The 17885-nt window shown below is 42.6% G+C and overlaps 2 protein-coding genes across 3 annotated transcripts in view; one reads left to right on the top strand and one right to left on the bottom strand.

Annotated features, from left to right (window-relative positions):
- The first annotated feature begins 392 nt into the window (after window positions 1-392).
- On the top strand, window positions 393-9148 carry LOC139381724 (kelch domain containing 4). The gene is made up of 12 exons (XM_071125455.1): window positions 393-601; window positions 832-923; window positions 2370-2448; window positions 3915-4013; window positions 5851-5987; window positions 6105-6197; window positions 6403-6565; window positions 6709-6787; window positions 6925-7133; window positions 7252-7660; window positions 7752-7871; window positions 8209-9148. The coding sequence occupies exons 1-12, from the start codon at window positions 500-502 to the stop codon at window positions 8382-8384; spliced, it is 1758 nt and encodes a 585-aa protein (XP_070981556.1). The 5' UTR covers window positions 393-499; the 3' UTR covers window positions 8385-9148.
- A 4590-nt stretch (window positions 9149-13738) lies between these two features.
- The window catches only part of LOC139370604 (junctophilin 3b), a 43160-nt gene continuing 39013 nt past the window's right edge, over window positions 13739-17885 (bottom strand). For both annotated transcript variants that reach the window (XM_071110195.1, XM_071110203.1), the window contains exon 5: window positions 13739-15409. In XM_071110195.1, the coding sequence (XP_070966296.1) occupies window positions 15329-15409 (81 nt within the window). In that variant the 3' untranslated portion in view covers window positions 13739-15328. The remainder of the gene's footprint in view (window positions 15410-17885) is intronic.

Below are 17885 nucleotides of genomic sequence, written 5' to 3'. Positions count from 1 at the left end.
TCCTCTCTAAAAACAATGAGCTTAATCCTTTTACGTGCCCTTTAACATACTTCTTTACAATACCAGGCATTATGTCTTACATGATACAAATATGAGTGGAAACATAATTTCTTTAAATGTAGCATAATCTACTGAACTCATTGTGTGAAATAACATCTGCAATGCTTCCCAGATAACTGGTCCACAGAACTAGCCTACACTTTCCAAGTTGATATTCTTTTAGATTTACAGTTTTTCCCGAACTAAATATTTCTAGAGTCTAAACCTGCTTCTCATTTTACTAGGAGTGAGCTAGTACTACATCCAGTGCAACAGGTGGCACTATTTCATACTGTATAGACAATAGACATGTTTCTATGTCACTTCGCTGTTGTTGCCGGAAGTGAACCGCGCTTGTCTGTGGAAGTACATGTGAGTTTATTTAGCTGGACAATTTCCATGTGGTTCTGATTCAACAACTGATTCAAAGCTAATCTGTAGCTAGTACTGTCCTGTAAAAATGGGCAAAAAGGGTAAAAAAGAGCAAAAGAAAGTGAAAGGAGCAGAGAAGACAGCAGCCAAAATGGATAAAAAGATTTCAAAGCGGTCTAAACGAGAAGAGGTAACGTTAGGCATGTCTGTCTCCCTTTCAACAGCTGGCTACTAACATTAGCTAGCTAGATAGTTCTACAGTACATTACAATGTCTTTATAGCATAACATCTTATTACATAACATCGTGTGTGTGAAATTCCAAGTCAATTAACTTCTACTCAATTACATGACATTGTACAGAGTGAATAGTTTCAGCTGTTGTTCACTGCTGTGTTGTTTTCCTTTGGCATTGATACAGGAGGACCTGGCTGCGCTGATAGCTGAGTTTCAGTCCTTGGATGCAAAGAAGACAACGGTTGTGGAGACCGCCTGCCCGCCCCCCTCACCCAGGTGACCCACTACTCTGTCCTAGATGTTGATAGGTGTTGACCTGGATCGTGTTCAATGGGCACAAAACGGGAGAAAATGTGTTGAAACCAGGGAGTTACTATTGCTGATCTTGTACAATAAGAATTGTCTCATTTTCGATTTTTTCCATTTCAAAACCTTTGCTGTTTCGTGCCTACTGAACATCAAATCAAATCAAATTTTATTTGTCACATACACATGGTTAGCAGATGTTAATGCGAGTGTAGTGAAATGCTTGTGCTTCTAGTTCCGACAATGCAGTAATAACCAACAAGTAATCTAACTAACAATTCCAAAACTACTGTCTTATACACAGTGTAAGGGGATAAAGAATATGTACATAAAGATAAATGGATGAGTGATGGTACAGAGCAGCATAGGCAAGATACAGTAGATGGTATCGAGTACAGTATATACATATGAGATGAGTATGTAAACAAAGTGGCATAGTTAAAGTGGCTAGTGATACATGTATTACATAAGGATGCAGTAGATGATATAGAGTACAGTATATACGTATACATATGAGATGAATAATGTAGGGTATGTAGACATTATATTAGGTAGCATTGTTTAAAGTGGCTAGTGATATATTTTACATCATTTCCCATCAATTCCCATTATTAAAGTGGCTGGAGTTGAGTCAGTGTGTTGGCAGCAGCCACTCAATGTTAGTGGTGGCTGTTTAACAGTCGGATGGCCTTGAGATAGAAGCTGTTTTTCAGTCTCTCGGTCCCAGCTTTGATGCACCTGTACTGACCTCACCTTCTGGATGATAGCGGGGTGAACAGGCAGTGGCTCGGGTGGTTGTTGTCCTTGATGATCTTTATGGCCTTCCTGTAACATCGGGTGGTGTAGGTGTCCTAGAGGGCAGGTAGTTTGCCCCCGGTGATGCGTTGTGCAGACCTCACTACCCTCTGGAGAGCCTTACGGTTGTGGGCGGAGCAGTTGCCGTACCAGGCGGTGATACAGCCCGCCAGGATGCTCTCGATTGTGCATCTGTAGAAGTTTGTGAGTGCTTTTGGTGACAAGCTGAATTTCTTCAGCCTCCTGAGGTTGAAGAGGCGCTGCTGCGCCTTCTTCACGATGCTGTCTGTGTGAGTGGACCAATTCAGTTTGTCTGTGATGTGTATGCCGAGGAACTTAAAACTTACTACCCTCTCCACTACTGTTCCATCGATGTGGATAGTGGGGTGTTCCCTCTGCTGTTTCCTGAAGTCCACAATCATCTCCTTAGTTTTGTTGACGAACATGAGCCTGGTGTTAGGTGTGGCAGCTCAAGTCAGAGCCAGGTGTTAGGAGATTTCATAGCCAGGTGTCACAAGCATTTTGCTACATCTGCAACAACATCTGCTAAATATTTGTATGCGACCAATAAAATGTGATTTGATTTGATAGTAGTGGTATCCTGTTTGTCTCATCACTCAGGTTGAACGCCTCACTGTCAGCACACCCCGACAAGGATGAGCTGATCTTGTTTGGAGGCGAGTTCTTCAATGGCAAAAAGGTACAATTCATATACACTACATGACCTAAAGCATGTGGACACCTGCTCGTTGAACATCTCATTCCAAAATCATGGGCTTTAATATGGAGTTGGTCCCTCCTTTGCTACTATAACAGCCTCCACTCTTCTGGGAAGGCTTTCCACTAGATGTTGGAACATTGCTGCAGGTATGTGCTTCCATTCAGCCACGAGCATTAGTGAAGTCTGATGTTGGGCGATTAGGCCTGGCTCGTAGTCGTCATTCCAATTAATCTCAAAGGTGTTCGATGGGGTTGAGATCAGAGCTTTGAGCAGGCCAGTCAAGTTCTTCCACACCGATCTCGACAAACCATTTCTGTATGGACCTCGCTTTGTGCACGGGGGCATTGTCATGCTGAACCAGGAAAGGGCCTTCCCCGAACTGTTGCCATAAAGTTGGAAGCACAGAATCGTCTAGAATGTCATTGCATGCTGTAGCATTAAGATTTCCCTTCACTGGAACTAAGGGGCCATGAAAAACAGCCCCAGACCATTTTTCCTCCTCCACCAAACTTTACAGTTTGCACTATGCATTCGTCTGTCAGACTGTCAGATGGTGAAATGTGAATCATCACTCCAGAGAACACGTTTCCACTGCTCCAGAGTCCAATGGCGGCGAGCTTTATACCTCTTGCGCATGGTGATCTTAGGCTTGTGTGGCTACTCGGCCATGGAAACCCATTTCATGAAGCTCCCGACAAACAGTTCTTGTGCTGATGTTGCTTCCCGAGGCAGTTTGGAACTTTGGAGTGAGCGTTGCAACTGAGGACAGACGATCTTTACGCGCTTCAGCACTCAAGCTTACAGTCTCGTTCTGTGAGCTTGTCTGCCCTAGCACTTCGCGGCTGAGCCGTTGTTGGTCCTGGATGTTTTCACTTCACAATAACAGCACAGCATTTTGATGAACTGACTTGTTGGAAAGGTGGAATCCTATGAAGGGGCCACATTGAAAGTCACTGAGCTCTTCAGCAAGGCCATTCTACTGCCAATGTTTGTCTATGGAGATGTGTGCTTGATTTTATACACCTGTCAGCATAGATATATAAATTTGAAGGGGTGTCCAAATAATTTTGTATATATAGTATATGCTGAACACCTTTTATTTTTTGATTTAACTAGGCAAGTCAGTTAAGAACACATTCTTATTTACAATGACGGCTCTACACCGGCCAAACCCTAACCAGGACGACGCTGGGCCAATTGTGTGCCGCCCTATGGGACTCCCAATCACAGCTGGTTGTGATACAGCCTGGAATCGAACCAGGGTTTGTAGTGATGCCTCTAGCACTGAGAAGCAGTGCCTTAGACCGCTGCACCACTCGGGAGCCTTTATATTCATACATTTGTTAATGTATTTTATATTTATATTCACAATTTTTTGTCTGTTATTAATCCTTATGGACTTTGGATGAATAGGGTTGACAGTGGGTTAATTTTCTTCCTTTCAGACGTACCTCTACAATGACCTGTTCTTCTATAACATAAAGAAGAACACCTGGGTGAAGTCAGACATCCCCAACCCTCCTCCACGACGCTGTGCTCACCAGGTAACTATGTACCTCCTTTCAACCACCATCTCTACAACCACCTCAGTTTTCTTTCAGTGATGCAAACATGTCTCTTTTCGACGATATCCGCCGTTTAGATCTCAAAATAGATCAACACTTTAGCGGATCAGAGTGTGCAGACCTAGAGTGTATCACACATTAAGCTATAAAAGAGAGAGCGCAAGCAGATCTTCTCCCTCTGCGATTACTGCCTTCTCTCTCTCTAACGAGTACAGGATGCATCCCTACCATACGCGTCCTACAAATTTAATATCAAACGGAGTTCAAAGCGTGATGTCAGATATGTTATATCAAAATGAGTGCTTCATCCAATATCACGTGTGTCTGATGTGAGCAGTTACCCGCGTCCCCCTAACCAGCCATTCGCCTACTCAGCTGCTTCGCTCCGTCTGTTCTTTATGCGCATCTCCATAAGTTTTGAAAATGTTATTTAGCTGCAATGGCGAGTTGGGGAGTGCAGACAGTCATGGGGTTTCTGTTGTTAAATTTGTTTAATTATTAGAGCAGCTCCCAGGGTGAGCAAAGTGGATAGGTATCTTTTGATTTCGCCTCTAAGAACAAGCAGGCCATTTTGCGAGTTTTTGGTTTCATAACAAACGACCTTGTTTAGTCATGTTACCTGGCTAACGAACACCATGGTACCTTGGCTATACACACATTTGGATGGCGCAGGGAAAAGGGATAGATAGCCTACTCAAAGAGATGCTTCGAAGTAGGATGCATATGTCTAATCAATATAATTCTAAACTCAATCTGAGGGGGTGGATCACCATACTACTAGGTATTGTTATAGTTGGCCTGGTATCACATTGTTAGTAAAATCAGAATGCCCTTTATTTGACAAGTACATTTACACGTACTCTGAATGTTACAGTGGGGCAAAAAAGTATTTAGTCAGCCACCAATTGTGCAGGTTCTCCCACTTAAAAAGATGAGAGGCCTGTAATTTTCATCATAGGTACACTTCAACTATGACAGACAAGATGAGAAAAACAAAATCCAGAAAATCACATTGTAGGATTTTTAATGAATTTATTTGCAAATTATGGTGGAAAATAAGTATGAGCAGATATACAAATAATCAGTGGGTATACGGTTGATATACGGTTGATATACCGTGGGTATATGGTTGATATAAACTGGGTATACGGTTGATATACATTGGGTATACTTTTTATATACAGTGGATATACGGTTGATATACAGTGGGTAAACGGTTGATATACAGTGGGTAAACGGTTGAAATAGACTGGATGTAAAAATGTACAGTATCAGTATGAATATATCTAAATGCAGAGAGACAACCCCACTCAGAACATTTCCATCGATTTCTCGTGTTTCCGTGCAAAACATTTCTTTCAACTTTTTGGGCCCTCACCAGTTTGCATCCTTTTACTTTACAGAGCTCACCAGATCCCCCCCTGCCTTCTTTCAGGAGTCTACCTTTACTCTTTATAGTCACTTAGACAGCTCAGGGTAACTTTTTCACACCTTTGTTCTACTTTTGGGGAACTCAAAGCCATGTCACACCATTACTGACACATTTTATTTTATTTTGAACTTTTTCTCTGTTGTGGATGAGTGATTTCTCTCACTGCCGGTCTCAGGTGGTAGCCTGCCCATTGTGCTGTCATTCTCCCTTTTGGACACCAGAGGACAGACTATACCTTTGATACAGCTATGAAGAGATTTGAGAGATTGCCAAAGTAGATGATATCTACCTGATAACTCTCTCTCTCACTGCCAACTTTCTCCATCTTTTTCTCTCTCTCTCTCTCTCTCTCTCCTTTCTGTCTCTCTTTCTCTCTCTCTGCAGGCGGTGGTAGTTCCCCAGGCAGGGGGGCAGCTGTGGTTGTTTGGAGGGGAGTTTGCGTCTCCTGACGGGGAGCAGTTCTACCACTATAAAGACCTCTGGGTTCTTCACCTCTCCACAAACACCTGGGAGCAGATCAAGTGAGGGAGTCATATTGCTGTAGTAGTAATAGTGTGTTAAACGTATGTTTGAGATGCTACTAGATGAATCTGTTTGTGTCAGTCTGTGTGAGTTCAAGTGTTGTGTCTGTAACCCAGGGTTCCAGGTGCCCCCTCTGGTAGGAGTGGACATCGTATGGTCCTGAGTAAGAGGCAGTTGCTGGTGTTCGGAGGCTTCCACGAAAGTGCTAGGTAAGGAGAGATGATGGGAGGAGCTATCGTGTCAGTTAAGGAGAGGTGATAGGCGGAGTAATTGTAGGAAATAAGAGGAGAGGAAAGAGAACCTTCTGGCTAGCTTTATGGAGGTCAAACTATCACAATATGAGATACAGCTGCTGCATGAAATATGCAAAATGAACTAGATTATTTTGTTGATAGTGTACTTCTTATCTTGCAGGGATTTTATCTACTACAACGATGTACACGCCTTCAGTCTGGACTCCTTCACCTGGAGTCGCCTCTCCCCCTCCGGCACTGGCCCCTCCCCTCGCTCAGCCTGCCAGATGACCTCTACCCCCGATGGCTCCGGGGTCATCATCTATGGAGGATACTCCAAAGTGGTGTGTGTGTGTGTGTGTGTGTGCACAACAGGTTCTTAAGTTTGCTCATGTTAATTTTATATGATATTGAGAGATATGCAGCAAGTCTTTGAATGACTCCATGACATTTTAATCAAAGTTGTGTTTTTATTGTTCCCTATTAGAAAGCTAAGAAAGATGTGGAAAAGGGAACCATCCACTCTGACATGTTTCTCCTCAAGAGAGATGGCAAAGAAGAACAAGGTACAGTGTTGCTCAGGCTTGTACTTACTATTGGCTACAGACTAGCCTGGACAAATAAAACGCAGGGCAGAGAGGCAATGGGATTTCTATTCACATGACATTGTTCCTCATGTTTTTTTTCTCCCTGTCCCTTTCAGAGAAGTGGTTGTGGTCCCGGGTGAGTCCCTCAGGCTCCAAGCCACCCGCCCGGTCGGGCTTCTCCCTGGCTGTGGGGCCCACGGGCCGGGCGCTGCTCTTCGGAGGGGTGTGTGACGAGGAGGAAGATGAAACTCTGGAGGGGGACTTCTACAACGACCTTTACCTGTATGACATCAACAAGCACCGCTGGTTCCCTGCTCAGCTCAAGGTAACTGCTGGAAACTTCTATTTTGGCACATACAGTAGATATAATGTTTACTTGGACATTTGTAAGCAACTGTGTTAATATTATTGTTGTTGACCTGTTTTTCCCTCCCCTTGTCCAGGGCTGTAAGTCAGAGAAGAAGAAGCGTCGAAGGGGGAAGAAGGGAGGGGAGACAGGGGAGGGGTCAGGGGAGGGTCAGGAGGAGGAAGGAGCAGCAGCACAGGGACCTGTGGAGGTCATCAAGGAGATCGTCACTGAAGACGGAACAGTCATGACCATCAAGGAAATAATCCCCGGGACACAGGTGGAGGAAGAGAGTGAGGAAGAGGAGGAAGGTGAGGAAGGTGCCTCGGCCATCCTTGTCGAGCCCTGTGCTCGCTCCAGTGCCATGGCAACAGTGAAATATGGGAAGCTGTATTTGTACGGGGGCATGTTTGAGGTGGGTGACCGCCAGTTCACCCTCAACGACCTGTACTGTCTGGACCTCCACAAGATGGACCAGTGGGAGGTGCTGGTCGAGATGGACCCCAGTAAGTAAGAGGGAAACTGGGCTTTTCTGTCCGTGTGTTTCTGTGGGATGGAGGTTGACTTCCTGATCACACTGACCCTTTCTCTCTGTAGAGACCCAAGAGTGGCTGGATGACTGGTCTGACTCAGAGGACGATGAGGAGGGGGATGAAGAGGAGGCTAAAGGAGGTGATGACGAAGAGGAGGAATCTGAAGAAGAAAGTGACGAACAGGGTAAATTAGAAATATCCCTCTATTCTTTTCAGTGTATGTTTCTAACCCTACTTTATTCTGCTCTTCATGTGTTCAATGGTGCTGATTGGCTGAAAGCTGTGGTATATCAGGCTATATCAACTGGGTGGTTCGAGCCCTGAATGCCGATTGGCTGAAAGCCGTAGTATATCAGAGAATGTACTTCTCCACTAGAGCAGTGAACAGGTTGCATCAAAGCCGAAGCCAAAAGCCTCTTATAGAAAGCCTCAAGGGACAGTGCTGTCTAAACACAATGTCAGTCGCAGTAGTGTTGACACCAGCAGTAACACTCTCTTCTGTGCGGTGTATGCGTTTACAGATGAGGAGGATCACCCCCCAGTGCAGCCAGGTGAGGCGCTGGAAGACTTCCAGAGCCGTACAGAGCAATACTGGGTAGGCCAGGCCCGGGCCAACATGGGCCCAGAGGCTAAGGACACGAAGGTGCAGAAAGTGGGCATAGCCATGGCCAAGGTGTTCTATGAAGACCAGCAGTGAGCTAGGGTGTATGTGTATCCGCCTTCTTTGTGTGTGTGTGTGTGTGTGTGTGTGTGTGTGTGTGTGTGTGTGTGTGTGTGTGTGTGTGTGTGTGTGTGTGAGTGTGTGAGTGTGTGAGTGTGTGAGTGTGTGAGTGAGTGAGTGAGTGAGTGAGTGAGTGAGTGAGTGAGTGAGTGAGACAGGTGGAGAGTGATAGTTTGTCATAGGGAAGAATGAGGGTACTCATCAGTGTTTCCCAACTCCAGTCCTCAAGTACCCCCCCTCCCTCCCCCCAACAGCACACATTTGTATTGTAGCCACGGACAAGCACACCTGATTCAACTTATCAACTAATCATCAAGACCTCAATGAGTTGAATCAGGTTAGTTTGTTTGGGGCTACAACAAAAATGTACGCGGTTGGGGGTACTCAAGGACTGGAGTTGGGAACCACTGATGAGTATCCTCATTCTTCCCTATGACACATTATTAGAGTTGGAAAACACTTCTTTAAACTGAAGAGGCCAATTAAATAATCTCTCTGCTTGGTGAACATTTTCTGCCCTCATAACCACCCAGGCCTTTGTACAGTAGGCCTAACTGTGCAAGAAAATGTGCTGCTGTTTTGGCAGTTGGACTACACTGCAGTATGTATACTGTATCGTATTTGGAATTAGTTTCTAGTTTCATATCTTCAAGAAGATGGTCAGAAAATCCTTGTCATTGCTCACCCCCTTTGATTATTGTTTTCTAAACCAATTTGTCATTAAACATCCAACCATAATACTTCTGTAGTGTCTGTAGTCTTTTTAAAGGTGATGGCCAATGTGTTTAGTGTTGAAAACGGCTCAACTTGATAAATACTGGTTGATCTTTCCCAGTGTTTGTGTTGTATTGAAGATAAGATTATGTTTTCGCCTTTAAAATAGGTTGTTGACTCAACTCTTGACATATTTGAACCACTCTACCCTGCTACCAAAGCTTTGCCAGAACATATACTGTAGTACATTGGCTCCCCGACTGTTCACTGTGCAGCGGTCACACATGTAGTCAAACTTCCCCTGCTGTATGCTAAAGGTAAAACAGTTCCTTCGTTTTAGCTCTACCTCTCCTCCAGACTCATCTTCTTATCTGATGATGGAGAGAGGAAGGTATATCGCAGAGGGAGGACAATTCAGCGAGCGAGTGATTTGAAAAGGACAATGAAAATACTTTAGAATAGTAGTCAGGTATCAATCAATCAAATGTATTTTTAAAGCCCTTTTTACATCCGCAGATGTCACAAAGTGCTATACAGGAACCGAGCCTAAAACCCCAAACAGCAAGCAATGCAGATGTAAAAGCATGGTGGCTAGGTAAAACTCCCTAGAAATAAACCTAGAGAGGAACCACACTCTGAGGGATGGCCAGTCCTCTTCTGGCTGTGTCGGTGGAGACTATAGGAGGACATAGCCATTAAGGCCAAATCATTCTTCAAGATAAGAGACGAGGGGTGAGGAAAACAGTGCCTCCAAATGAAACGCAGCCTAGCTAGCTAGCTATCCCAGAGTGACCTATTTTCTCAGCCCTGAGAAGAATGAGGGATGAAGAGTGGAGGGATGAATAATAGATGGAAAGCAGATAGATGGATGAGGTTACTGGGATGCTGCAGACTGTCTCCAACTCTTTCCCTCACTCCCTTCTTCATTCGCCTTCGACCCCAAAATGATAAATCCTGTAAAAAAGACCGATATAAATAACTAAAAATATACTTTTTGGGGGGCCCAGTGCTGCTGACGTGTCGGAGCACATGAAGTGTTATCGTCACAGACTCGTCAGTGGTCCCATGTGAGAGTGAGACTCATTCAGAGCGTATGGCTACTTCAGTGTTAGTTGTATAATTTCATACCCTGTTTTCTTGATCTTTTTGGTGTTCTCCTATTTTATAATACCATATTAGGTGTTTTTAGACTGACTAGGTGCAATAATCATCATTCATTATCAACCCTTCTCAATGTTGTCGCACTGAAGCTGTTCCGGCCCGGTATTCTGACTCATAACATGCTAATACAGTTTCCAAGATAAGAAGTCAAATAATTCAATTTATAGCCATTTGTTTGCGTGTTTTATGTGAGTAGTTGTGATCATACACACAGCTGTCAGCTGGACAGATATTTGGTGAGTCCATGACATACTGTTACCTCTTTCTCTACCTCCTCCAATAGATTTAGAGAAATTACCCATCATCCTGTTCTAGTAGTGGGACACAGCTAAACTCCACGCAGTGATTTCATTACAGTAATCTGGTGAAATTGGCTTAACTTCCCTTCAGACAATGAGCAGACAGGGAGGCAGTCAGAGACACGACAAGACAGACCGAAAACTGCACTGAGAAAAGGACAGTGGAGTTGAGATAGGAGTTGACAGGGGTACGACAATACTAGCAATACAACTAGGATATGTTCTTATGTACTTGTGCCATTATATACCAGCTAAGCTAAATAATATATTTTGTATGTAAGTTGCATCCTTCTGGTTTTGTTGTGTGGTCTTGCTGGCTGATGTAGCAACATGAAGGCAACACACACAAACTAATGTTATTGACATGAAGCCTACAAGCCAAGCTGCAGTTGTGTATTTGGAGTGTACCATTTTAAATCTATTCAGGGGGAAGACTTTTTTTTCTCTCTGGGTAATGGTAATGCAAGAGCATGGGAAATAAAGAAGAATAGAAAAGGATAGAGGAAGAGTTCATATACAGTATATAGACTGAAACGGCACAGAGAGGGAAGACTGAGGGAAATGAAGGTGTGTCGAGCTTGATTCACCATTTTCCTCTGCCTTTTCTCTCTCTCTCTCTGCCCTCCCTTTCATTGTGAAGATGGGTCCCAGGAGACAAACCCCGCCCTCATCGGTCTGACCACGCCCCTCATATGATGGAGGGGAATACGAAGTCAGGGTTGCCATGGTGACCCACCCTCCAATGCTGCAGTTTAAAGTAGCAGCTTGGTTTACTCCTGTCTCTGTTGTACTTTGGTATCTAACATGTTGTTCACCTTAAACAATTGAACAATATGCAGTTTATACCTGCATACACACGCACATTCAAATACTTTTATCTCTGATATCTTCAATACTCTTTTTCATTATGGAAAGAAGACCTGAGTAAAATCCGACCTGAAGAAAGAGGGAGAGGACAAAGATTCAATAACCACAAACCAGGAGTTTTCTTTCAAACACTTTCATTATTTTCTCCACATAACTCAAAAACGAACAGAACCCCAAAAAGTAAAGAAATAAAAGAGAGGAGGAGAAGAAAAGAACTGGGCATGCTTTGGCATGCGATGGGTACTTCCAGTCGGAATGGTAGAAAAACCACAGGAGCAGGTAGATCAGCCAGTCGTCACCTCTGCACCTCTCAGTATCATCAACAGCCACTGGAACACTTTTCCATAGTTGTTCTTTGAATCAGTAAACCCTTTCCCATAATATGCCTTAACCCTCTAACGGTATCAGTCCAGTTTCCAACAGTACCTACTAACTCATGTAGTCAAGACTGGGGGAGCAAACGTTGTTGAAAAATAAAACTCCACACGTTTGGACCCAACTTTCATTCCTTCACATTGGCAGCTCTGTTTAACTTTGCTGGATAGAGAAACGGAGAGGCATAGGAGGAAGAGAAGAGCGAGCACACACAGACCGGATGATCACTTACAGGAGGACCAGGAGAATCAGGGTGGAGTACAAGCCCCTTACAGACATGCTATAAAAACATCTCAGAGTCTTTGAGTTAGTTAGCCAGCTATATATATATATATAAAAAAAAGCAAAACACTTCTCTTAGTTTGTCTGTTTGTTTTTTCTCTCTTGTTTTCATTGCGTCTAAGATGTGGGCTTTGTCTTGGAGAAGCAGTGGGATGCAGTAGACTAGTAGCCTGTGTCTGGATCTTGTAATGTACTGTAATGTACTGTACTGTAGCGCAAGCCCAGGCTACCCTATGGAAGAGTCTGCTTCACAGAACAGTACTGGACAACATCTGGAAAAGTTCTGCTTGCTCAGGACTAAGAGCAACTTGGCAAAGCCTGTAGTACCACTTTTATTTGTATTTTCTTGCAGCCCCCCACCCCCCCACTCCCTTCTTATACTGCTTCCAAAACTAGCCCTCTACTGCACATCGTTGCCCTTAGGCAACAGAAAATATTTTTGCCCCTCAACCTCCCCATATTATGATAATATGTGATGACATGTTTGTAAACAATCCAATGAGGTGCAGAAGTTGGTATGATGTATCAACTGGGGGAGGGACCTTCTTTCAGGAAGCAGAGCAACCTGAGCACGTGGTGTGACTGAAGTGTACAATACATTATATTATTTTGCATGTTTAACTAGAGATAACTTGACAATTAAAAATATCTAATTGTGTAGGAACCTGTAAAGAAGCATATTTGATTTTTGAACACACACACACACACATATATATATATATATATATATATATATATATATATATATATATAAAAAAACAATAGTTTTCTTTTTGTTGCCTCAGGGCAACGTTGTGCAGTTAGGCTACTTTTCAGGGCAATATCATGCTCAATGAAAGACATTTGATGGATATGGATATTTTTGCCAAAATATCCACTGACATTCACATGCAATGGACACAGTGACATTATATGGGCGAAAGGATCCTAATGGAGCAGTTAGGATCACCCTTTGATAGTGAGGACAGTGAGCTGGAGGACAGTGAGCTGGAGGACAGTGAGCTGGAGGACAGTGACAGCGAGGAAGAATCAGGTTTGAGAGGCAGTGAAATAGTAGTTTATGCCCCCAACTTGTAAGAGTGTTTTTTTCCTAGTATGTTCCTCTTAATAAATGTTCTAAATATATCAGATTTTCCTTGGTGTTTCATCAACAATGAAATCTGGGTGGAGGGGGAGAAAAGCCTAAATCTTCCCCCCAAAAAATAGGATGGAATATTAGCAGTAGAGGGCTAGAGGAGACATTTATATTTTTCCCCAAAAAGATGTATCTATACAAAACTAAAACATACATGAGCATGCATTTTAGATATTTTTTTCAACTTTATAAAACAAGGCAGTAGGCGTTTTTTCAGAAGTCTTGCAAATAGCTCAAAAATATGTTTTTTTTCTGTCTTGGTAAATCATTTGTTTTGAAAGCAGCAGTTTTAAACATAACAGTCTCTGAACTGTACGGCCAGCCAGTGCCTCCAGACCAGACCAGTTGTGTGGGGTGAGGTTTGGGTATAAACCTTTAGACATGATACTATAGATAGATAGATAGATAGATAGATAGATAGATAGATAGATAGATAGAGAGAGAGAGAGAGAGAGAGAGAGAGAGAGAGAGAGAGAGAGAGAGAGAGAGAGAGCTCTGTAGGGGACAGAGGAGCAGATAGATGAGAACTGGCAGAATGTTATTCGCTAGTCCTCATATAAAGTTCAACCTGTGCGTTAAAGGCCAGAGAGACATTGAGAAAGTTTTTTGGAATGTCAATATTTTATATGAATATAGCTTATCATTCACATACCACTGTATGTGTGGGAGTATTGTACCTGTTGTGTACATGGTATTGTACAATATGTGTGTGTGTGTGTTTGAGAGTTCTTTCCTTTAGATAATTTGTTCATTTTGTTGTATGTTGACTATAAAGAGAATCTTTCACATTAGAAGCCCTTTCAAACAAAACTATTCCTACTCCAGTTGCAGACAGATTAGAGCTGATATACAGTAGTTCTTTGCACATGGCTCAATCTTGGTAACCCAAGTTGCTAAATTTGCAACAGGTTTTCTAACATAGATAGGTTTTATGGTGCTATAGTTGTTAGAGGCAATTTTGTGTTGGTCATCCCGGTTTTTCAGATTGTAAACATGTCCTGTTGCTAACTAGGATCGGTAGTTGCAAAAGTGTTTTTGTAGCCCTATTTTATTTAATCATATCTATATATATATATGTTGTTTCATTTTTCATGAAACACCTGCTTGCCATGGACATTCTCTGGTCTATTTGGGGAAGTCTTGGTTAAGATGGCTGGTTGTAGGAATAGGGGAGCATGGTGGAGGATTAAATAAAAGGAGAGTTACATGAAACAAATAAAGGAGGTAACAGGAGCGTGATGTCATGAGGGGACTACCGGGAAGGGGAGTAAGGGGGGAAGAGAGACTGAATTAATAATTGGGAAGAGGAACAACGTGTCAGGAGGGAGAGAAGGGGGAGGGTTTGGAGGGCAGTGGGTAGGACAGGGGTCCATTTCCCATCCCTTTAACATTGTATTACCTGGGTGGACAACACACCTGGGTTCAAATACTACTTGAAATCTTTCAAATACTTTCAGCATTTGCTTTAGCCTGCCTCAACCACCAGGTAGGCAGGGTTTTGCACTTTTCAGACGTTTCTATTGTTTCCAGTGCAACAGGCAAGCTCAATCAAGCACAGCTAAAGAATTTTAAATTATGTCAAATAGTTTTTGAACCCAGGTCAGGTGGACACAGCCATAACCAGACTAGATACATTATATCCTGTCTCATTCGACCCGCTACACCATTATACAAGAAGTGCTCATCTGAGTCTACCATTCCAGACAAACTAAACCAAAAGAACATCAGCAATATTAACAGAGAAAAGGCAAGTAAGGAATAAAAAATAATTTAAATGAATATATCATACGTGAGCAAATGAATAAGTTAAATTATAAGTTACAAACCTTTTTTAAACATTGATTTAAGATGAAAAACAGGTAATGTCAGGGAGAGAAAGAATTACATTTTTTTTTTTTTTTTTTTTGCAGATCACTGCTTATCTTTCATCTGGGTATTGGGAACCAGCTTTATCCCCATATTGTTAATCCTCTTACTGTACTCTTTACATAGTGTCAAATGCCCAAGGGCTGTATAGTCATGATAATACTCATAATATGTTATAATAATAGCATAGATAATAATAGGAATTAATAGGCAATCCATTTTTAAATAAAAAAGTGAATAAACAAAATTGCAACTCCAATGTTGAGCAAAATCACCATGATGACCAGAATTGAGCTGGAGCCCTGTGGAGGAGGGAGGGAGAGAATAGTACATGTTAATTCAGACACACACACACACACACACACACACACACACACACACACACACACACACACACACACACACACACACACACACACACACACACACACACACACACACACACACACAGTGGGGCAAAAAAGTATTTAGTCAGCCACCAATTGTGCAAGTTCTCCCACTTAAAAAGATGAGAGAGGCCTTTCATCATAGGTACACTTCAACTATGACAGACAAAATTAGAAAAAAAAATCCAGAAAATCACATTGTAGGATTTTTAATGAATTTATTTGCAAATTATGGTGGAAAATAAGTATTTGGTCAATAACAAAAGTTTTTCTCAATACTTTGTTATATACCCTTTGTTGACAATGACAGAGGTCAAATGTTTTCTGTAAGTCTTCACAAGGTTTTCACACACTGTTGCTGGTATTTTGGCCCATTCCTCCATGCAGATCTCCTCTAGAGCAGTGATGTTTTGGGGCTGTTTCTGGGCAACATGGACTTTCAACTGGGGTTGAGATCTGGAGACTGGCTAGGCCACTCCAGGATCTTGAAATGCTTCTTACGAAGTTTGTGTTTGGGATCATTGTCATGCTGAAAGACCCAGCCATGTTTCATCTTCAATGCCCTTGCTGATGGAAGGAGGTTTTCACTCAAAATCTCACGATACATGGCCCCATTCATTCTTTCCTTTACACGGATTAGTCGTCCTGGTCCCTTTGCAGAAAAACAGCCCCAAAGCATGATGTTTCCACCCCCATGCTTCACAGTACGTATGGTGTTATTTGGATGCAACTCAGCATTCTTTGTCCTCCAAACACGACGAGTTGAGTTTTTAACAAAAAGTTATATTTTGGTTTCATATGACATTCTCTCAATCTTCTTCTGGATCATCCAAATGCTCTCTAGCAAACTTCAGACGGGCCTGGACATGTACTGGCTTAAGCAGGGGGACAAGTCTGGCACTGCAGGATTTGAGTCCCTGGCGGCATAATGTGTTACTGATGGTAGGCTTTGTTACTTTGGTCCCAGCTCTCTGCAGGTCATTCACTAGGTCCCCCCGTGTGGTTCTGGGATTTTTGCTCACCGTTCTTGTGATAATTTTGACCCCACGGGGTGAGATCTTGCGTGGAGCCACAGATCAAGGGAGATTATCAGTGGTCTTGTATGTCTTCCATTTCCTAATAATTGCTCCCACAGTTGATTTCTTCAAACCAAGCTGCTTACCTATTGCAGATTCAGGCTTCCCAGCCTGGTGCAGGTCTACAATTTTGTTTCTGGTGTCCTTTGACAGCTCTTTGGTCTTGACCATAGTGGAGTTTGGAGTGTGACTGTTTGAGGTTGTGGACAGGTGTCTTTTATACTGATAACAAGTTCAAACAGGTGCCATTAATACAGGTAACGAGTAGAGGACAGAGGCGCCTCTTAAAGAAGAAGTTACAGGTCAGTGAGAGCCAGAAATCTTGCTTGTTTGTAGGTGACCAAATACTTATTTTCCACCATAATTTGCAAATAAATTAATTAAAAATCCTACAATGTGATTATCTGGATTCTTTTTCTTCTAATTTTGTCTGTCGTAGTTGAAGTGCACCTATGATGAAAATTACAGGCCTCTCTCATCTTTTTAAGTGGGAGAACTTGCACAATTGGTGGCTGACTGAATACTTTTTTTGCTCCACTGTACCTGTACACCTGTACACACACAAAATCAAAGGCACAGCTAATGTGTACTTTATTTAATGTTGGTATTTACTCTGTATAATTAGGTTCATTTGAGAGATACTGCATTTTCATGTACTGTAAAATAGTCTCTCAGTGTTATTGAGAGCCAGCATGTTAAAACAGCAGACTATTAGGGATCTAACTGATGGGTTTTTGTAACTCTGCCATGGAAAATGTATAGGACTGGAGCACTCATAAAGGGAAAGTGCATTACAAATGACTTATGTAAAGTTGAGTCCATAGTATGACATCTAAAATACTTTAAACTGTAATTCACATGCTCATTGGTAGCCTCTAACAACAGCTATGTTTACTCTACACCATGCAACTGAATGATCATTCCCGAAGGATATGTATGTTGTGTATAATTGATGCATTTCATATGCCAGTGACCCTGTCTTTACGGTGGTGCACTCTCCATGCCAGAAATGTTGTAGATGGCTCAGTTCACTGATCCCATTTGTCTGTGTGATACGTGGACATTAGCTCCATGTGCACTGTTGGCATATCCTTGTGGATATCTGTATGTTTAACTGTGCTGCTGGAATAGATTATAGGGGAGAGCTTTGTGCAAAAGTGTTCTACAGTGCGATCACTTGCAGAATCTGTGTCTGCTTATGCGTGAATGTATCTGTGTTTCATGTGAACCTGTCTTACACAAGTCAGCTGCATTACTCGCCTCTCTGCGGCTGCAACCCCCCCCCCCCCCCCCCCAGTCACCATCACACGCCCACT

The sequence above is a fragment of the Oncorhynchus clarkii genome, chromosome 2, assembly GCF_045791955.1.
Source record: "Oncorhynchus clarkii lewisi isolate Uvic-CL-2024 chromosome 2, UVic_Ocla_1.0, whole genome shotgun sequence".
NCBI classification, from domain to species: Eukaryota; Metazoa; Chordata; class Actinopteri; order Salmoniformes; family Salmonidae; genus Oncorhynchus; species Oncorhynchus clarkii.
The sequence above is the reverse complement of the archived record's forward strand: the minus strand, read 5'-3'. Positions and strand labels throughout refer to the sequence as shown.

Coding starts and splice junctions, on each gene's coding strand:
- LOC139381724 (XM_071125455.1), top strand. CDS start 500: ATGGGCAAAAAGGGTAAAAAAGAGCAAAAGAAAGTGAAAGGAGCAGAG. Junction 2,449..3,914: donor AGTTCTTCAATGGCAAAAAG/GTACAATTCATA, acceptor TCTTCCTTTCAG/ACGTACCTCTACAATGACCT. Junction 6,788..6,924: donor AGATGGCAAAGAAGAACAAG/GTACAGTGTTGC, acceptor TGTCCCTTTCAG/AGAAGTGGTTGTGGTCCCGG.